General features: G+C 41.9%; 1 protein-coding gene across 1 annotated transcript in view; it reads right to left on the reverse strand.

Moving 5' to 3' along the window:
- Positions 1–988: 988 nt before the first annotated feature.
- The window catches only part of LOC123642080, a 53,324-nt gene continuing 31,648 nt past the window's right edge, over positions 989–22,664 (reverse strand). Inside the window, exons 2-3 of the mRNA XM_045557003.1 lie at positions 3,130–3,303; positions 989–1,503 (exon numbers count right to left, since the gene is read on the reverse strand). Of these exons, the coding sequence (XP_045412959.1) occupies positions 1,384–1,503; positions 3,130–3,303 (294 nt within the window). The 3' untranslated portion in view covers positions 989–1,383. The remainder of the gene's footprint in view (positions 1,504–3,129; positions 3,304–22,664) is intronic.

Below are 22,664 nucleotides of genomic sequence, written 5' to 3' on the forward strand. Positions count from 1 at the left end.
TTCGGTGCTATGTTTTTTTCATTTTTGGTGATTTTGCTGTTTAAAATGGGCCCTAATCAGTGTTGAAGTGCTGTCTGGTGTTCCTAAGAGCAAGAAGGCTTTGATGTACCTTACAGAGAAAACACATGTGTTAGATAAGCTCCACTCAGGCATGAATTATAGCACTGTTGTCCATGAGTTCAGTGTTAATGAATCAATAACAAATATTAAATAAGGTCTCTCTAAGCAGAAACATACATGAAATGAGGTTATGTATTGATTAGTTGATGAAAATGTGACCAGAGGCTTGCAGGTGCCTAACCTTGTATTTCTCCTGTGAGTAACAGTTCATTAGCAAATGCTAATTCAGTGTTTGTAGAGACTTTATGGAATATAATTACCACAAAGAAATGAGAATTGACTGTAACATGTCTCAGATCAGACAATCTGTGGAAGAGTGGAGTGCCTAGCGCCAAAGCCGTGCCTCTCTGATTTCATCCCACCATGCTACCTTTCAGAAGAGAAAGGAAAGCTCTTTTTTTCAGCTTCCGGTGCTCCTTCTGCTGCATAATGCTGCCTTCCCTAGAGCTTGTGGCCTAGTTGGAAAATGAACAGGTGTAAAACAACTGTGAAAACTGTAGGATAGTCTACATTAGGCCTGGGATAGTAATGTGTAGCACATTTGCCTTCACTCATCCTTTATATACATGTGGCAGACATTGCTAATCTGTCACAGGCCCTTTTCATGCTGAGCTCAGATGGGGTTTCACAGTCCTCAACATAGGACTCCAGAAAACCACCACCAGTCTATCAGAGTTGGCGTCTAAGATGAAACCTTTATCTTCCCTTGCATGATGACCTTATAGGATCAAGCATACCCTTTTGGGGGTGGGGAACCTGCGGTCTTCTGATTTCAAGATTGTTCTTTTTTGAAGCACCAAAGGAGGCAAGAAAAGCTTCATCTTTCTCTGCTGCATCCCTTTTAACAAAAGGATTTGTTCTGTAAAATTTGGATTCAGTCAAAAGGCTGCACTCAAGGATCTAGAAGGCCACATGTGGCCCCAAGGCCACAAGTTCCCCACCCTATTATGCTCTGAGTGTCTCTGCTGACTGCTTTGGAAAGGCTTTCTGCAGTCTTTGTATAAGACTTTGCTCCTGCAAGATTCATTATGATAGGGACATCTTTCTTGTTCATCTTTGAATCACCTGTGCCTAGAATACTGAACATAGAATGGGTACTCAGTAATGTTTGTTGAATGCCTGCTTAGGCACCTAGATCAACACCTGTCTTCCTGTCTTCTCCAGGGAGAAAAAGCTCTGATGTAGGCTGATGACAGAATGGGATCCTTGAGGGTACACAGTGGGGCCAGCACAGCTGCGGGTAGAACTCTTCAGAGGAGGCAGTCAAGGGATTGCAAGTGAATCTGAACCAGACAAGTGTTCTGCTGATGCTCTCTGCTTCTTTTCTTCATTTCTCTTCATTCTCACCTGTGGCCTATGCTCTTTCACTCTGGCAAGATAGACCTGGGAATCCCAAGCAGGAATGGGGTGTAGGCACACAGGGAAGAGGAGGCATGAGGTGCACTATTTGAGTGAGGATCTAGTCTTGGCTCTGAACAAAGGTACCTGGGCTTTGGCTTCTAGACCTGCTGGGCACCAGTGGTGCTTATTCTCACACAGCTCTGGCTTCTTACCCCTCCATCTGCTTAGCCCACTTCCTCTTACTTCACCCTATCTCCTTTTCCCTTCTTTCCTTCAGCAGTCACGGCAAATGAGATTTGAGAAGAAATAGGGAAGACAGGATGGGAAGTTAGGCCAGGAAGACATGGATACATTTGACTGGAAGTCTAAGGAGGGTATGTCACTTAGTGGGGCAGTGTAGCATGGATGCCAGGATTGAAAGGATGTTGTTATTACAATAAGAGGTAGAACTCAACATTTGACGCTTGGCCTTACTGATTCTAAAGCTTTTTTCTTTCCCTTTAACTCTTAAAGCCAGAGAATGGACCAGAACAGGGGTATTCAAACTAAGACCAGTAGAGCCAGCTTTAGCGTTCCATAGAGGTACCTCCAAGGCTTCCTCACATGGTAGTCAAGGTGTTTGGCAAGAGGCAAGCTGAGTGGACTGGGCTTTAGCCCTTCCCACCTTCAAGACTGGCTCTGCTGTTAATCAGTTTTACATATTGGGATGCAATATAATATTTCAATAGAAAAAAAGGTAGGGTGAGGTTCTGCTAAAATAGCCTTCTGAAGGCCATTAGACTAGAATCTGACCACCACAGCCTTGAGATTCTGGGAAGTCTGTCCTAGTGGTTCCCAGTTAATCAGTCAATTCTTCCAATGTCCTGATTATTTACTGGGTGTGCATTAGTGGCTTTGGTAGGAATTGCGCTCCCTAGAATGAAAGAATTCACGTAATATATCTTAGTGAGTGAGTGGTACAGGAATTATTAAGATAGAGAAGAAACAATATTCTCCAGGCACTTATCCGCACCACAGATAGAATGTGATGGCAGAGGGGAAGTCAGACTTATGTTGGAGACGGTGCTGATACGGCCCTAGACAACGGAAGTTGTTATAGAAAAGGAAACCCTCACAGTGATGGTGAATGGGGTACGAGAAGGTACAAATTGTTTGAGAATTGTCCCTTCCAGAAACTATATCTAGTTAGGATATTGGTATGTTCCCTTCTTAGAGTCTGCCCTGATTGTCTCACAGGGAGTCAATGTGACACTCTCAAAGGAAGCAAAGTCCCATTAAGGTACCATTTATTTAAATCTGTAAAAAGGTAACCACCTTGAAAATTTTTAGTTAACACCACATAGGCTATAATGTCTGGGTAAGTCACCATCTTAATGAAGAGTAAAATGAAAGCCGCATCTTCTCTTCATTTGGGGGCTACTCTTATCCCTGTTTCCCCAAGTTGCTCCTTAGGAGCCCCTCAAGGAAGAATATTAAAAATAGCCAACATTTATTGTTGGAACACTTTAATCGTTACAATAAATAACTTACGTAACAGAGCCTCAAATTGCTCCCCCAAATCTACCTTACTCATCTTCCATAGTACTAGGATTTCTAACTTTTAGGTTTACACAAGGCTACCTGGAATTTCCCATCCTTTCCTACAGCTAAATGTGACTAAGTTCTTACCAATGAGATAGAAGCAGAAGTGTTGTATGGAAGCTTCTGGCAACTTTCCTCCAAAGACAGATGGTACATGCCCTTTGTGTTTTCTTCATCTCTTCCTTTATCCTCTTCCTGGAGCACCAATATGATAGCTGCTGCCCTAGTCACTGTCTTGGACCATGAGGGCAAGGGCCACACCTGAGGAATGAACAACAATGAGGTGAGCCTGTGCCCCTGAATACGTGGTGGAGCAGCTCTGGACTTTCTACCTCAGGACAGAAGTGAGAGAAAAATAAACTATATTGTTTAAACTGCTTATGTTGTATTTCTGTTTCTCACAGTCGATATTAATCCAAACTGATATACCCTCTACATTAGATACAATATTATTCTAATTTTGCAAATGAGAAAGCTGTGCTTAGCCAGATTAAATCACTTGCCAAGGTTGCCCACCTAGTAGATTTTTGCTAGAGCCCATGGGCTTTCCTCCTTATTGTTCACTTTCAGACCACAAAGTGCTGGTTTTTGACCTTTTGTGGCTGGTAAGAAGTCTTTCAGCAAAGCCCTTTGACAGTGTCTGGTTATGAGACAACAGTCTCCAACTTGCCCCTCCATCATCTATTTCACGAGCCACAGGGTCATGGTAAGACTCAACTGCCTATCACCTTGAGGGTTTGGGGATGTCACTGCTACCACCAAGAGTCTGATTTGCATGGAGATTTTTAAGCCTTCTAGGAGAAATGGTAAAAAGGACCTTGGGAACTAATGATTGGAACCCAGAAGAGGTGGTTGATACCCTTGAATGGAGAGAGGATCATGAAATAGGCCCTCATCCTAGGAGGGCAGAGGCCTGGTGCTGGAAAGCAGTGGTGTGGGCAGTGGAAGGGCACATCCATCTTCCTGTGCGCACAAATCAAATAGATGAGGGAGGCTGGGTAGGCGGTGTCACAGAGTGAGTCCCATCTGAGACCTCAGATAATCAAAGGAGTTTCCTGGCCATCTATTTGAGCCTAAACACACTTTTTTGCATGCCAGTCTTCCTCAACTTTGTTGAAAACATTTTTACTCTTTAAAGGGGCAATTCCATCCTATTTGGGGGTTAGAAATGGCTGTTGTGTGATTGAATAGAGATAAAATTGGCAGTGGTGATCAAGGTTGGGGAACAGAGGAGGCAAACTGGCAGCACCAGCAGAAATAATGGGAGGAGAGAAAGTGGGCCCCCTTCCTCCTGACAGCACAATTCTCCATTAAGAGGAGCATCAGAGCCAGCAGTGGATAAGTGGCAGGTGATTGGTTTATTTGAAAACCTAGTAGAGGCATAACCTGGTGCACATCTGACAATAACATGTTCCTTAGAAGCTGTGAGGGGATGTTTAAAAAGTATGTTTCATAAGCCAAGCATAAAAGGGCAAATATTGTATGGTTCCACTTACATGAGGTACTTATAACTGTCAAAATCATAGAGAGAACGGTGGTTTGGGAGAAAAGAGAAATGGGGAGTTTTTAATTAAATGGGTACAGTGTTTCAGTTTGGGATGATGAAAAAGTTCTAGAGATAGATGGTGGTGATAGTTGTACAACAGTGTGAACGCACTTAATGCTACTGAACTGTCCACTTAAAAATAGTTAAAATAGTAAATTTTATGTCATTTATATTTTAACACACCCACAGTGTGTTACAATGTACAGTACAGGTCTTATAGTTTTTTTCTCCTACCTCTACGGCCCATTGAGGAGAGGGAGCCCCAGTAACTCAGTACCGTGCTAGAAATCCTGTACCTTTTGCTCATTTCTGCTTTGACCCAGTCTTCTGCTCTGCTCCTGCTTCTGACATTGGGTTTCTTCTTGCAGTTTTGTATATTCCTTGTTGTTGGACTTAATGCAGATTTGGCTGGTAAGGCTCAATTACTGACATATATTCCTGGAATCTACATTGTTTTTATTATATCTCAGCTGCTCTGTGGAACTCAGCACCCCTGCTCCTCAAAGCTATTCCCATCTCCTGGGCCCATTTGTGCCTATGGCCCTGCCTGACCTAATCTGTGTGAAGTTAAGAAGGGCAAATCAGATACCTTAATAGCTCAGGCCCACACTAATATCTCCCTTCCCTAACCCCCTAGACTCTTAAGACCTAGAGCACTTATCTGCATATCTCCTTGTGACACCCCTTGGGGTGTGATAAGAGCTGAGCTGTAGCCAACGAAGCCACTCTGTGGATGAGAGGACAGGATATCACATAGACCAGCCTCAGAGCCAGGAGAGACTTGCAGAGAGGCCTGTAAGTGGGGGATGGCTCCTGTGGCCAGCCTGAGGGTCAGGCAGTTCTCACAGTAGGACCCGCAGATCATTTTTTGTTTTACTTTCTTTCCCACGGTAACCCAGGTGAGAGCTGGCCTCCCTGACCAATGAGAGCTAGATGAGATTGCCTTAACTACCTGATTCCACAATATGGGTAACACAATGCTTTCTGCAGCTTTCTGGAAAATTTCAGAGATTTCTTTCTCTCCTGACCCTCTCTGCCTCCAGGCATCTGCATTCAGCTGGGCTAGCTCTACTTTGGTCCTGGTCAACCCAAATGGAAAACTCAGTTTTTTCACGAGTTACCCCCAACCAAAACTCGCTAACCAGAAAATTTATACCAAGCATTTCTAATTTGGTGGACCTCATCAGACTTTTACATGGTGTGTGTCTGTGTGTGTGTTGGGGGGTACTATTACACTGTAGGGTTCTCAGCCCACTACCATCTTGCATAATTCCTCTCTGCCTTCCTATTCCTATCTCATATTCTCCATCCCCGAGGACCCTCAAAATTTAAAATTTTTCTCCCTTTTTATGCAGAGAGGATTTCCACTCCTTTACACTTTTGGATTCACGAAAATATCAAAGTATATATTTCTTCTCAAGCAGTTAGTTCTCCCTCTACCAGGAACCCTACTACCAACCTTTAAAGTAATGCAGTTTCTCTATTGTTACGTTCTTTCAGTTTCAAATTTTCTTATAAAGCAACCAAGCCAAACATTTTCAAAATAAAAACCTACAATGTGATCCATGTCACTGGAATAAAATAAAAAGTTTAAACTCTCCCAAATAAGACAGTATGTGATATCCCTTCCCATATTTAACCCACGTGGGTATCCACTTTCTCTAGCCTACTTAGATCATGTAGCCGTTCCTAAACCGGGATGCAATCTGTCACTTGGTCATCTCTAGGGGATAGACCTAGTACAAACTGCAGACATTTTAATTTAGTAGATGAGGGTGGGGCCTAGGATTCTGCATCTTAACAAAATTGTTCAGTGATTATTTAGGAATACTGATCATACTGGCCTCATTTTCAAGGGCTCAATAGCCATGTGGGGCTAGTACGCACCACATTGGACAGTACAGATATGGAACAGTCCCATCATCACCAGACGTTCTAGTGGATAGCGCTGGTCTAGACCATTTGCTCTCCATAGCCCTTACTGTGATGTTTTGCAAATGTAGCTTTATCCCCTACCCCTTCCTCCACCTTCTAGACTCTTACTGCGCCATCTGGACTCTCATTTCCTAACCAGAAAACTCCCCTATTGCCTCAGCATTTCTCTGACTGTTCTCTTTGCCTCTTGGCCCTATTTATTTCCTCAGTTTAGGGCCAGCCTATGGTATTGGGGTCCTCTTTGCTCCCAAATGTGTGCTTCCACACTCGTGGCAAAGACTCAGTTTCTTAGAGGCTAAAGCCTCTGGCTATTAGCTATTCCACTCTCCTCCTTCTTATTAAAAGCTTTACTACCAGCCCCCTGGTCATCTCACTCATTCATTGAAGACTTTTACAGCTGGCTCACAATGTTCCTATTTACCTCAAACCTTGCCATCATCTAGGATAATGTCAATGTCCAGCTAACAATTGGCCTCTCTGTTCCCTGACCTTCTAATCTCCAATAAAAATAAAAGCTAACACTTGCTGCATGGCAGTCACTTTTCTAAGAAATCAGCATGTAATGTATTAACTCATTTGATTCATGACAGCCCTGTAAGATAGTTCACTGTTATCATTATCTCCACCTTAGTGAGGAGGAAACAATTAAGTAATCTGCTCACGGTTGTGCCACCATTAAGTAGTGAAGGCAGGGTCTAAACTCAGGTGCTGTAGTCTCAGACAGAAATTTAATACTACTCCACATTTTCTCCTTCCAACGAATGAATGGTCTTTCCTCCATTCCACCTCTGCTACCCACTTCCCCTGTCATACCATGAACCTTGCCATTCCCTGTACCTGCCTCATCTTCAAACCACTAATTCAGGCATCTCACCCTCTGATCAACTTTGTCTCTCTCCAGTGGGGTAATAACAACAACAATAAACATAATAGGGCCAGGTGCGGTGGCTCACGCCTGTAATCTTAGCACTCTGGGAGGCCGAGGCAGGTAAAGTGTTTGTGCTCAGGAGTTCGAGACCAGCCTGAGCAAGAGCAAGACCCTGTTTCTACCAAAAATACAAGGAAATTAGCTAGACAACTAAAAATATATAGAAAAAATTAGCCGGGCATGGTGGCGCGTGCCTGTAGTCCCAGCTTCTCGGGAGGCTGAGGCAGTAGGATCGCTTGAGCCCAGGAGTTTGAGGTTGCTGTGAGCTAGGCTGATGCCACGGCATTCTAGCCAGAACAACAGAGCGAGACTCTGCCTCAGAAAAAAAAAAAAAAAAGTAATAGTAATAACAGCAAACACTTACATAGTTTAAGTACTTGTCACATATTAACTCATTTATTCCTCACAACAATTCTATGACGGAGGTAGGTACTATTACCACTGTCTTACAGATGAGGAATTTGAGGCATAGAGAGGTTAGGCAACATGTTCAATCTCACACAGCTCATAGGTGGCAAAGCCAGAATTTGAACCCAGACAGTCAGGCTCCAGAGTTCACATTCCTGTCTATTGTGAACAGGATGGTGAGCCCGGAGTTATGGGAAAAATCATTATCACTTAGAGATTTTTTTTTTTTCAAAATATTCATGTCTACCTTCAAGTTCCAAATATTTGTTTGTTTGAAAGAGCCTCTTAGATGATTTGAATATTTACCTCATATTGAGAACCACAAATTAGATCATTTCAACAACCTCACAACCTGGTATTCTGGTTAAGTTAACCTGCTGCTGTGCTGCCAGCTTTGGTCAGAACTGCTTCATACAAACAGGACAGGGCTGGGCGCGAGAGTGTAGGCATCATGACTAGCACAGTTGAATGAAAAAAGCATCAGTATCAATATCTTGGAGGGGTTGGGGCAAGCAGAGATGGACAGACTTCTGATGTTATTATTCATGTTCATCTGACTCAATCCAAAAGCCAGGAGGAAGACCAGTTGCTTAACTGAGGATAGCTCTGGGCAGCAATTTGCTCCTCATTAATGTGATGGCTTCTACTATAAGAAGAAAACAGAATGAGAGAAGGAGAACAAAGAAGGTATTCTTGGCATGGGTCCAGAGGAAAAGCAGTCTGGCTGAAACCATTCAGTTTCCTTGGCCAGGAAGCAGCAATTTACGTAAACAGGAAGTAGAGAAGGTTGGGGGAGAGGGCCGTGGTTAGTTGGTGAGAAACAAGAGCTGTCACCAGATGGGTGTAAGTGATTACATACAAAAGACAGTCTGATACAGGCCCAGGCTTTGCATGTTAATTATCCTGGCTCTCTCCTGGGAGGCCTTGTTTCACTGGAGTGTCTGTGCAATGTGTGTTGGTTGGGTCCTAGTCTCAAATGGCTAAATCTTTGAGCACCTGCCTTTGCCAGTTGTCTCCCGGGTAGTGTTATTTTATCTCATTTAATTATCTCAACATTCTGTGAAGGTGGAATTAGGTGAAAAAAACAGCTCAGAGGGATGAAGTTATCTTGCCTATGTTCATTTACCTCATACTGTTATACAACACTTTAGAAATTGTCTCCTCTCTGAAAAGTGGCTGTTAAGCGTAACCTATTAGAAACAAGGTATATTAGCTTTCCAGGCATTCTTTGGCTTGTGGCTGCATAACTTCAATTTCTGTCTCCATCTTCACATGGCCTTTCCTCTTTGTCCTTGTCTTCTCTTCTGTCTTTTATAAGGACACTTGTCTTTGGATTTAAAGTCCACCTGGATGATCTCATCTCAAGATTCTTAATTATGGCTGCAAAGACCCTTTTTCCAAATACGGTAACATTGACAGGGCCAAGTATTAGTATATGGACATAATCTTTTTGGGGACCAATATTCAACCAACCCTACGAGGTATCATTATTAAAATATAGATTCAGATTTTGTAGTATTTTGATAACAACTGTGGAATTGAGAGGGATATTCTCTTGATTAGAGTTTCCATTTCCAGATCTCTATTCTTTAAAAGAATAAACTTTTCCAAAATGCTAGTCCCCTTTACCGGCCCCAGCCTCCAATCTTTGGCCTATGGAAATTTCAAAGCAAAAGGGAGTGTGACACAAAGGTGCAGAAACTATTTTGAAAATGCCCTCCAAGTGAAAATGATATATCCTTTCTACAGTGCACCCACCCACACGTGGTTGAGAATGGCTTCTCTGAGGAAATGCTATAACCCAGGCTGATGGGCAAGGGTACGTCGATTGTTTCTTGGGGAAATGGAGAGAAAAATCTACCAGTAGTGTTCATGGAGGCTAAAAGTTGGATTGATCTGAAGAACCTCAAATCCCAAGAGCAGGGCTGGAAGGAAGGATCTGATTACCACAAGGGATCGATGCTTTTGTCCATGTAATTTCTCTGAAATACAAATATAATCATGTCACTCCCTGCTTGAGATCTTGCATTGGCTCCCAAAGAATACTGGATGAATTTCAGATTCCTTACATAGCACACAAGGACTTTGCAAACTGGCCTCTACCTACTCGTTTACACTCATCTCTCACCACTCTTCCTCAAAGACCATCTGCTCCTGCCACACCAAAATTCTTGCTATTTCTCAAACAAGGCATATCCTTTATTGCTTTTCTAATCTTGAATATGCTGTTCTATCCGCTTGAAATGCTCTTCTCTCTTCTCTGCTTGATAATTCCTACAATACCTCAAGACCACTTTTCCTGCTACCCCATCTGCAGTTCTACCTTAAAAAGCCTCCTTACTCCCTTCAGTGAGTTGGCATTTCCCTCTGCTGTGACTCCAAGTCACTCTGTTCATGGGAACTGTTGGCTTTGTGTCCCATCCAACCTCCTCCCAATACTTTGAGAGTTTCTAGGACAGACCTGTGTCATACTCATCCCTGAATCTCTAGTGCCTAGTAGGTGCTCAATAAGTATTTGCTGAAAAATGAAAGGATTGGGTCATTATGGCTTCAAGTCTGGAACACATAGTTGGTTTGGTGACAGTAGGATCCAGGCTTTAGATCTTTTTACAAAGATCTAAACCAACCTGTCAGGCTGGAGCCATAGGCAGAGAAGAGCACAGAGGCTATGCTGAAAATAAATCTGGAAGAGCAAATTCCAGAGGCACAGGAAGAGGGACTGGCAGGAAACTGAGAAGTTATCCAATTTGGAGGCATAATGGGGATGCTTTAAGACAGATTAGAAGCCCTGAATTCATCGTCCTAAATTCAGCATGAAAACTTGGTACTCAAGTGGAAGTGTTGGGGTTCCCCATCAATATCAGTGACAATATCAGTGACATCAAGAGTGGTGCTAACTAAAAAAGTGTCATACTGACATCAGGGAGCCATATAGTTATGGGATGAATTTGAAGGAAAGAGGATAAAAGGAAGCATATGTGAGGGATCCTTTAGAAACTTCCCAAATAAGCGAAGAGGGATTTGATGTTGGGCCCCACTGGCTGGTATACATATATTGGCTGGTGAAGGGTCTATCATATTCTTTTTTTTTTTTTTTTTGAGACAGGGTCTTGCTCTGTCTCTCAGGGCTAGAGTGCAGTAAGAACATCATAGCTCACTACAACCGCAAACTCCTGGGCTCAAGTGATCCTCCTGCCTCAGCCTCCCGAGCAGCTGGGACTACAGATGTGTGTCACCATACCTGGCTAATTTTTCTATTTTTTTTGTAAAGACAGGGTCTCACTCATGCTAAGGCTGGTCTCAAATTCCTGGCCTCAAGTGATCCCCCTGCCTCGGCCTCCTAAAGTAATAGGATTACAGGTGTAAGCCACCATACCCGGCCCCATTACATTCTTTGTACCTGACATTCTTAGCTGATTCTGAGAAAAGTGAACCATATTTCTTACTCTGGCATTTGTTCTAAAGGAATCTGATCCATAGGCTGGTAACAGCTAATGAGGTCTTGGTATAAGAACTCTTCTTAAAATGTAAGTAACGTCTGAATCAGTTGGCTCAAGCAGCACAGTGGAACATTAGGAATCCAAGGTCTAAAACCAGAGTGCATACTAAGTGGACAAATTGTTTACTTTCCTCTTTTGTAAAATGGGTATGATAATAACAGTACACACTTCATAAGGTTTGCCCTTAAGATACAATGGGTTGGGGCTGGTGGCCATCTGCCCTGCCCAGTGCCATGCATGTGCTTGTGTTCCTGAGCACTTGGCAGGTGCTCCAGTGCCAGCCAGCTGCTGCCCTTTAAAAAAAAAAGATACAATGGGTTAATGAGTAAAGCCCTTAATAAGAGCGATCAATGTATTATCTATTGTTAGAACTATTCAGAGGCAAATACACTAAAGAACCACCTTCTGAACTGAAATAATGATAGTTATCTTTTTCTGGCATATTGGTTAGTGTTAGTTAAGACTTTCAGCTGCAAGTGATAGAAACCAACTCAAGCTAGCTTAGGCAAAAAAGAAGGCTTTATTGACTTGTCCATCTAAAGAAAACAGGGTTATTTATACCAGCTTCAGTATAGCTGGTTTCACAGGTACAAAGTGACATTATCAGGACTTGACTTCTTTTTATCTTTCATCTCTGCTTTCTTCTATGCTAATTTTATTTTCTGGAAGTTCCTTTTATAGAAGCAAAATGGCTGTTGGCAATGCCAGACTTGTATTTCCACAACTTAATAACCCTGATAGATGATCCAGCAAAAACTCTGGCCCTGATTCTCATTAGCCCAAATTGGATCACATGCTTATTCCTGAACCAATCAATGTCTCCCTGATTGGCTAGGCCTGGATCACGTGTCTACCATGACTGAGTAGAAGGGCTATCTACAAAGGCAAATCAAGGTGTGGTTACTGGAAGAAAGGTAATGGAGGCAGATAGGGACAGATTTAGGTTTCATGGAGCCTGGGGCTTTATAATCTTGGGATTCTTTTTAATTTAAAAAATTACAAATTTTAAAATAGGTATAAAGGTGAGTTTTATTTAGAATGAGAAAATAAATCACAACAAATTGTTGGACTCTTGGAGCTTTAGGTTCTTTTCCAGATAGGCAATTTATCAGAAATTCTAATACATACGTCTTTTCATTATAACCCAGCTTCCCCTCCCCACCTGGAATACCCCATAGTTCCCAGCATCTCCCAGGACTTATGGGGACCCATGCAAATAAAGGGCTCTGAAGCATAAGCTTTGTTAGCTTCACAACAAATCCTCCTCTGGACACAGGGCAAGCAAAACAGCATATGTCTACTTCTTAATAGCAGATTTCTTGTTTTAAAGAATGGAGAGCTGGACGTATATCCAAGTAACTCAGCTCAGGCCACTACGTCTGGGGAACCCTGGGGTCTTGGCAGTACAAGTGATCATCATTTTGTACTTTGTGGCACTGGCCAAACCCAGCTGGATTTTTGCTACACTGATTTTTAACAGCTCTGCACTCACGTAATTCAGTGCTTTAAAAGGCCATGTTTTATTTGGCACCGATGCTTTCAACAAACTTACAGGGACCGTTGGCCCCAGGAGCCAAAAGCTGAACCTGTCCTGCCACAGCTCCTGGCTGTGTCCTAGTTTCCTCTTCCTTCTTCTTCTCTTCTGCTGTTTTTTCCACCTTTTACTTCTCTTCTTCCTCCTTGTTTTCCTCTACCTTTTCTTCTTCCTTCTCTTCTTCTTCCCTGATTGTTTTGACAGATCATTGAGTTCAGACAGTACATCACACATAAGGCCTAAATTATGAGCAAATTCCATTGACGTCAGGCCATTTGTACATCCAGTGAACTTGGCTCAATTTTTGGCATCTCTAAGCTGTGTCCATTGGAGACGCAGATGAGTGCCTCAGGGCAACAGAGGCATTCCAGATGGTAGCGTTCAGATAGACTCCCTAGCACACTGCCTCCCATCTGGGCCAGCGCTCGGAATGCCATAGGCCACTCTCGGCACATCCCCACAGCTGCTGTTGACTCTTGGAAGGAGCGCAGCAAACACACTGTGACTTATCAGGGGAAACCTGCAGATGATTAACTCTGGGCCCATTATATGCTGCATTTCCACCCAAGTGGACTCCAGGCTGGGGGTAAAAGCAGGGTAGCAGAGAGGGCAGACAGAATGGAACACCGGGAGTTTGGCAGCAATTGTAAATGTTTTCTCCAGCAAAGGAGACATAACAGTAGGAGGGAAAAAAACCATTTAAAGATAGACAAACATGAGTTCAGACTCCTGCTATTTCACTCATTACCTGTGTGAACTTGATAGATTGTGGTAGATACCTGCTCAGCTTTCTTTCCCACACCTCTACTTCTGAGAACAGCAGCTTCTTTCCTTCGGGGCACCCTTTTCCTACTTCATATGGCCTCAGGGCTCCTACCCTCCTACCCCAACCCCATCTTTCTCCCAAGGAGTGATAGTATGCGGTGGGGCCAATTACAGCATCACAGCTCCCTCGATATAACATATAGGCAAACAGTTAATACTGGGCTGGGGCTGGGCGTGGTGGCTCGCGCCTGTAATCCTAGCACTCTGGGAGGCCGAGGCGGGTGGCATCGCTCGAGGTCAGGAGTTCGAGACCAGCCTGAGCAAGAGCGAGACCCCGTCTCTACTAAAAATAGAAAGAAATTATCTGGCCAACTAAAATATATATAGAAAAAATTAGTCGGGCATGGTGGCGCATGCCTGTAGTCCCAGCTACTTGGGAGGCTGAGGCAGTAGGATCGCTTAAGCCCAGGAGTTTGAGGTTGCTGTGAGCTAGGCTGACACCACGGCACTCACTCTAGCCTGGGCAACAAAGTGAGACTCTGTCTCAAACAAAACAAAACAAAACAAAACAAAACAAAAATACTGGGCTGGTATTGAAAGTTTTCAAAATTTCTATATTGGATCAAAGCTGTATAAGAATGTTAATATCCTTACAACTCCAAAAGAAGGGAGAAATGAAAATAGCTGTCATTCTAGCTGGGAGAAATGGAGACATCCAAATTCAAAGAGCCACACCTCCACTTCTCTGAATCACTGCTCCCACTACCTAGATTTATGGACACAATGTGGAATTATACATATGTGAATTTTCCTGGCAGCTGAAAGTTATCCCTTCAAGGGTAAAAGGACCTTTTTTTTTTTTTTAAAGCCGTGTTATTTGCAGACTTTTCTAAAATATTTCATATATTTCCATTACTTTTTAAATTAAAGGTACCACATTTAACCTCTTCTGGATGACTCAGGGTCATCAAAATAAGCATCAGTTTATAGGCTGTGTGATAATATGGTTTGAGTGTTGTTTTTTTTTTTAAAGACTGTTCCAGCCTGCACTTTCCAACTCCTTCCTGCTTACCCCAGCACCACAGAGCAAGCTCCCAGCAAGAATGAGCTTGAGGTACCCTGGCCTCATTCATGGCCAAACCCTGATTTTCTTCCTGTTGTGTAGCCCCTTTCCTGATGTGTTCTTGCTTTCTGCTGGCTCTGAACTTCTATTTGCTTCCTGCTTTAGTACAGCAGTTTCCCTTTAGATTTCACCTGCGATACAGCAGCTCTGCAACTGACCTTTGGTCCTCTTCCTCATGTGCCATTTTGCCTTTGCCCTTGGGCCCTGTTCTGCCTCCAGCTGGCAATTGTACTGAGCCAGGCTGGGATCCCATGACCGAGGAATCAGATGCTACTGTTCCTGTCTCCTTTCACATGGTTAAATGGACTGGGATCATTTATTGCCAGGACAAATAACCTTACACACTACAGCAACCCCCAGAGTAAGATTTAAAATAGCTGGAAACAGGGGAAGGGTTATAGAAGATAGTTGTACTACTGCAGAGAGCATATTGTAATTAGGCAGGATAGAAATCAGTTTTCTGAGAAGCATCAATTACCCTTTTTATTGATTAATTGGTTTACAAATGCTTCTTTGGAACTGAAATATCCAAGCCTGACAGCTAGGCTTGATTGCTGTCCTCTACCTGACTCAGGCCTAACTTTCTCTTGTTCCCTTCCTGCTGACCCAGGCTTCCAAGGCTGCCAAGGTTATAACATATTCTTTCTGCTTCAACAGGCCTACCTCTTCATATACATAAAAGTGCTTTAAAGATAGTAAAACATGAAAATGCATCTACATACATGTTGAAAGTGGATCTTACACTTGCCAAGGGTTAAAGGACACTAACATGCTAAAAGTATCATTCTGAATGAATGATAAAGCTATAGAAACATTGCAAAGGACGGATCATTGCCAGATGAAGTAGAGACTTTTCAGTCTCATTTTAAGAACTCCAGAGAACCCTGGCCAATCCTATGCTCTCATTAACCCACATTGAGTTGCTGCTCCTTTCTTGCTTCTTTCACATGGAGCCCATCTGCATATCCTGACCCAGAAAGCACATAAGAACCCAGCCTGAAGGCCTCATCTCTGACATGCAGGCAGAAATTTGCCCCTCTCTTTCCATCCCTCCTGCTTACCCCATGCCCTGTTCTGCCTATCCTGGCTCTGTGGTCCCATGATATACTTAGGGCAGTGTTCCTCATCCCTGGCTGCACATTGGAATCCATCCAGACAGCTTTTAAAAAATTCTGATGCCCAGACCCAAACACAACCAATTAAATCAGAATGTCCTGGGCTGGGGCCTAAGCATGGAATTTCCCCTCCCAATATTTTATTGAGAATATTTTCAAACAGACAAGAAAGTTGAAAAAATTTATAGGGCATCTGTATACCCATTACCTAGATTCGACTATTAGCATTTTTTTATATATGTCTATCTATCTAGTGACATTTGATAATCTATCTTTTTTTGGATAAATTTAAAAGTAAATTTATTACTGGGGTGAAGAGAGGGGGTAATGGGGAGTTATTGCTTAATTGTTACAGGGTTTCTGCTTGGTGTGATGAAAAAGGTTTGGAAATAGTGGTGATACTTGCACAAGATTGTGAATATAATTAATGCCACTGAATCGTTCACTTAAAAATGGCAAATTTTATCTCATACATATATTTTCTAACCCACAACAATTAAAAAAAAATAAATGCAGATAATGATGTATTACTCCCTGAACCTAGAGAGTATGTATAGGGGTGTCTGTTTTTCATTATTCTTTATACTATACACACATATTACAGATATCCCATTTTATCTTCTGAGTAAAAAGAATTTTAAAAAGAATGAATGGTATTCTTTGCCCACAGGAAAATACTTAGGTGGTTCTCTCTGTCAGGATCACCTACCTGCCCTCTTTTCTTCACCTGTAGAAATTCTACCTGTCTTTGGGAATTGGTATAACTTTCCACCTCTAAAGAGTCTCTCCCTTGCTACTGTAGGCACCATTGATCTTTTCTTCTGAATTTACTTAGTATCTTTGCCATTCATCCTAGCACCGAATTAAATCCTGTTTCAATCAATTTCAGGTGGAGAGGTGGCATGCAGGTACCGCTTCCCCTGCTCTGCTCTGTTACAGCCTCACGCAGGCTCTCAGGTTCTTTGGCTTTTGATAGGTTAAAGCAATAGGAGGCACCAGAAGAAAACTGGAAACAGGGGAAAGGGAGAAGCCAGGCTATTTCTCACCCTCTTTTTCCCTGCTTCCTGTGGAGTCTGGCAGTGTCCCACTGGACAGCCCCTCCCTTCCTGGTCCCAGCTCTACTTGGGCAATTCCCTCAGTGGTTTTCACTCCCTTTGCCTGACAGCCCAAGCTTCTGGGCTCTGCTGACATCCTCTTCTCCCAGTGTCATTTGTACAACAAGAGGAGTGACTTCCCAATTTTGCTAGTCTGTGAATTGTTTCACTATTCCCTATTTGGCTTCTTCACTGTTCCATTTATCTGTGTAAGTAATCCTTTGTTAAAAAAAAACAAAAAACAAAAAACTCCCTTCCTCTGAAAGACTTGTTTCTTTTCCTGGCTAGAGCCCAGCTGATGGTGAAAAAAGTACAAGCTTGGAAGCTGGAGAGACCTAAGTTTGAATCCTATTGCTTATTCTATGAAGTTGGGCAAGTTACTTAACCTCATTCTATAAACTGGGGGTTATAACACCTACCTCACTGGGTTGCTATGCATGTTAAATGGAGAATGCCTGTACCATAGTTAGAACTCAATAAATGGAAGCTACTACTACTGATTTATAAATTCCTTGACAGCATGGCCATTTTCTTTCCTTTGTACCCCAGTATTTTACTTAAAGGTGTTTATCATATTACTGCCTCTTAAATTTCATTTCACCAGCAACTTATTAAGCGCCTGCTATGTGCTTGCAATTGTGTTAGACACTGCTAGAAAACATGATGAAAATATAGGCTTTGCCTTCAATGTGCTTACAATCTAATGGAAGTGACAGATGTGACAACTCAGTCTACAGAAAGGCAATCAGACAAACACACCAAAAACAGGTAGAAGTGACACTGATGGGTACACAGCTGAAAGAATGAGTGAGTCAGTCTGTTAGGAATATCAGGACAACTTCAGAGAGGAGTGGACACTACTGGCTTTGAATGAAAAGAAAACTTCTAATAAGCAAAGAATGAGTGGAAGGAGAATTCAGGCTGAGAGAATGTCATGAACTAAATGGTGGAGCTATAAATCATGCACTTACATTCAAAGTGCAACTTCAGTGCCTCTAACGGGAATATGTAGAGGGAGACATAGAGGGAGACCTTGAAATCCTTGCCAGTTACTGGGAATGGACTTGATCCTGTAAGTAAAAAAATCAACAGAAATTTCTGAGGAGGGAAGTGATTAGATCCAATAGTAACTTAATAAATATAAATGAGACTATAGTCCTTGATATAGACACAACACTTGGGGATTGATAGATATGGATGATGAGCAAGAGGGTAAGTTAAAATTGGCTCTATGACAACATTTCTCAATCTATTCAGCAGAATAGTGTCTCATGAATAATGACAATAGCAGTTATAGCTAATTACTCTTCAATGTATTTAGGCAAATGTGTATATATATTATATATATATATTCCTTACCTTAGCTTATAATTGTAATATAAGGCTCTACATGATCTGACCTGATGAATTCTTGGACCTCATTTCCATTCTTCCTCTTGCTCAGTCTGTCCCAGCTCTAATGGCCACTTTTCTGCTGCTTGAATAGGCCAATCTTGGTTCTGACTCAGGGCCTTTGCAGTTGCTGTTCTATCTGCCTGGAGGAATTTTACTCCAGACATTTGCTTATCCTTACATAATCAGGAACCTTATTTATTACCACCCTCCTTTATACTTACTCTCCTTTAGGCATTCACCCTCCTTGCCCTTCCTTAAATGCATCAAGCATGCTGTTGCCCCAGGACCTTTGCCCTTGCTGTTTCTTTCTGCCTACAATTCCCTTCCCCCAGATTTCCACATGGCTCACTTCCTCATCTCTTTCAGGTCTTCTGTTGTTTATATGTCACTTTCACAGTGAGGGATCCCTGTAAACCTGTTTAAAAGTTTGAAGTTAAAATTAAATATTCTTTCCTTTTTTTCTGCTTTCATTTTCCTCATAGCACTTAACCGGTTGGTATACTATATGTTTTCCTTTTTATTTTTGTTTTCCCATATTGGAATGTGAGCTCCATTAGGGTAGGCATTCTTGTCTAATTTTTGTTCATTGCTCTACCCTAGTGCCTAAAACAGTTTGTGACACATAGGAAGTTCTCAGTAAACATTGCTGAATGAATGAGTGAATGAATGGATAAATGACTGCAGTTTGCTTGCATCTCAGGGCTCAGATAAAATGCCTTCCTCAGAAATGCCTTTCCTGACTCTCCCATCTAAAATAGCCATTCTCATTCCCAGTTATGCTTTATAATATCATTATGTTTTATTTTTCTTACAGTACTCATCATTATCTGAAATTATTCTATTTATTTACTTATTTATTGTCTGTCCCCTCCCTCCTCCATTAGAATGTAGGCTCCATGAGACCTGGGACCTTGACACACCATAGGTGTTCAATAACTGTTTGTTAAATGCGTGAATATACAAAGCACTGTGCTGAAAGCTTCACACGGATTATCTCACCCACTTCTCACAGCAACTCCAATTAAGTAGTACCATTAGACACAGATGGTACTTTTCTCAAATGAGAAAACAGAAGTTTAAAGAGCTTACACAGGTAGAAATGGTATAACCCAAATTTAAACACAGGCAGTTTGATTTCAGAACTCATTTTGAGTTAGTTTATTTAACTGCAGGACTTCTCAGAGCCTTCTAAATCTATAATCTACAAGAGAAGGAAAGAATATGCAACATTGCCCAAACTTACTTGATCACAGGGTCCTCTTTTTTTGTGGAATGTTCCTAGAGTTTTATGGATATACTTTTGGAAATGCTGCCATAAGGTTTCTAGCCCATTTGACTGGGAAGTTGTTAGTGCTTTATTTATAGGTCAGTAACATAACTCCATTGTAATCACCTGTGACCTAACACGCCTAAGAGACATGGTGGGATGAAAGAATGGCACAAAGATCACCTTTCTTTCAGCAAAAGCTGTGACTGTTCAGTATGTGGTCTTAAGTAAGGCAGCAGAAAGTTAATTTTGGCCTGTAACACAAAGGAGCCTACAGATCTCCAAAGGGTGAGTAGCCATTGGTGTTGTTTACTCAACATTTATACTGTTTCTTCCTCTTTTCTAACAGAACCTCACGTCTCCCCTTGTAATTCACCCTGCTTCCCTCAGCCTTGTGCTTGCCTAAGCCAATCGCTGTCCTCATCAGTAAATGGTGTAGAAATGAATAGGTTGCCTCATGCAGTTCTGGTCAGTGAGACATAAAGGCAAGTCTGCCCAGGGACTTCTAGGAAAGGTTTGCCTGTTCATGAAAAGAGATACATAGGAAGAGATATTGGACAAAGCTAATATTAACCATGAGAATGGCAGAGCAGAAAAATGGAAAGCACCTGGATTCATGGTGACATTGCTTAGCCAACCTACACTCTCATCTGGACTTATGTGAGATAATAAACGTTTCTTATAATTAAAGCCATTTTCTTAGGTTTTTCTGTTACTTGTGACCAAAGCATCTCAACTGATACAAGTGGGAAACAGAACCCCTCACAACCCCTCCATGTGTTCACACAAGTCCAAGTGTGAGCATTTGGAAAGAGCACTACAGCAATGAAGAAGTCCAGATAAAGAGATCTATGCCTCTTGGGAAAATATATTAATGAACTTTACAAATTGGTGGCACAGGGAACGAGGGGTTTCAGCTTTATATTTCAATCATGTCTAGACAAAACATGTAGGTTCCCAGACAAGAAATAAATTAGTACTACTTTAACCCAATATTCACTAAATATTTGTTCAATATTTATTTAATGGGAATGGGAATATCTGATTTTCTTTCTTTCTTTGTTTTTTTTTTTTTTGAGACACAGTCTCGCTCTATTGCCTGGGCTAGAGTGCTGTGGCATCAGCCTAGCTTACAGCAACCTCAAACTCCTGGGCTCAAGCAATCCTTCTGCCTCAGCCTCCCAAGTAGCTGGGACTACAGGCATGTGCCACCATGCCTGGCTAATTTTTTCTATATGTATTTTTAGCTGTCCAGAACATTTCTTTCTATTTTTAGTAGAGATGGGGTCTCGCTCTTGATCAGGCTGGTCTCAAACTTCTGAGCTCAAATAATCCGCCCACCTTGGCCTCCCAGAGTGCTAGGATTACAGGCGTGAGCCACCGCACCTGGCCTGATTTTCTTTTAATTGAAATTATAGACCACTCTGTTTGTGTCTGAAATAAGAGATTTATCACATATGTTGACTATAATATAAAATTTTAACTTATTTGGAATTGTTTTTCCATAGCACAATGTTAGTTTCTAGTTTTCATTCATATTAAAGGTAACTTACATGGGCATAATTATTATGGGTCCAAAAAATGTATAAAATTACACCTTCAACTTGTACAAGGTGTTGAAACACAAATGGGTCAGTGCCAGCTCAAGCAGACATGAGGGGAGTAATTGACAGATCAATGGTATAATACTAAAGATCCTCAAACTACTACAGCTAAGGATTTTAGAGATTCTTCCTGTTCCTAAACTAGGTTCTAGCATTCTGGATGCCCAGCTACATGGCTGTCCCTGGGTCTCGTGAAATTTACACTTGAAACCTGCAAAAGTTGCTGTTCTTCCACCTCAAAACATAAGGCTACCTGCTTTGTTGCCTAGGAGCCTCTATATATGGCCTGGAGAAGATGTAGACCCTGACAGACTAGTCTCTTGGGTTGTTGGCAACTCTAGGGGAATGGGGGCTCAATAAAAATAGAACAGGGTGTTCTCGTTGATCAGATAATCTTGTCTACATGCTCCTTTGGGGAAAATCAGATTTACATGGGCTTTGGAATCTGATTTTAACAGATTTTTAGATGCCTTAAGGAGAAAAAATGAGCACCTCTACCTTATACCCCATGAACTTGTGCAGGTAACTTGTCCAAGGCCACACATCTAGTAAATGAGAGTGGGAATTAAAATCCAAGTTGTCTAACTCCCAACACCTGTGCACAGAACCATTTTGCTAAATGAGACTTCTGTCAAAGTTCATGCCAAGTTACTTCATGCATGGGAAAATATTGTGAAGGGCTTGCTGTCAGAAAAAGATGAGGCCAATGCCTACCTCCCACCCTTCATCATTCCCCACATTTCACTTCTGCCCAAAATTTAGTCAATCCTTTCATTTTCTATATTGAGCACTCATTGGTTCCTTACTATAGATACATGACTTCATGCTTCACATCCAGCATAGCACACATAGGTGAGTAGGTCCTAGCTCAGGTTCAACGGAACCACCCATGAGGGCACATCTATTATTTAGATCCCTCCAATTAGAGGAAGGGGATTTGGTAGGATGGAGGAACCCATGAACCACTAAACTTTGATTTCAGAGGGAATCTCAGTTACTATGATGGAGATGATTTCCCAGAACCAGGCACTTGGGCAAAACTGTCTTGGATAATGAAAAGGCTGGGCTATCACCAAGCTATTTGGGAGTAGCAAGGAAAGTTGTCCTATTTATTACCACCTCTCTAAGACATTTGTTTGAGAGAAAAGAGTGGACCTTGTTTTACATTCTCTTCCTTGACCTGGTACATACACTAGGCAGAGAGCTCTGTGCCAGGCTTTCCAGGTCACTTTAGACCTTCAAATAAAGGTATGAAAGAATGATAGCTATAGAAGCTTGTTTTTATATATGTGTGCGTGTGTGTGCGTGTGTGTGTGTGTGTATATATATATATATATAATTATCTTGTAATTTATAATCTACAAAATGCTTGAAATTTGGCCTTTTTTTTGAGGAGAAGTGGAAAGCC

Source organism: Lemur catta, chromosome 7 (genome assembly GCF_020740605.2).
Source record: "Lemur catta isolate mLemCat1 chromosome 7, mLemCat1.pri, whole genome shotgun sequence".
NCBI lineage: Eukaryota > Metazoa > Chordata > Mammalia > Primates > Lemuridae > Lemur > Lemur catta.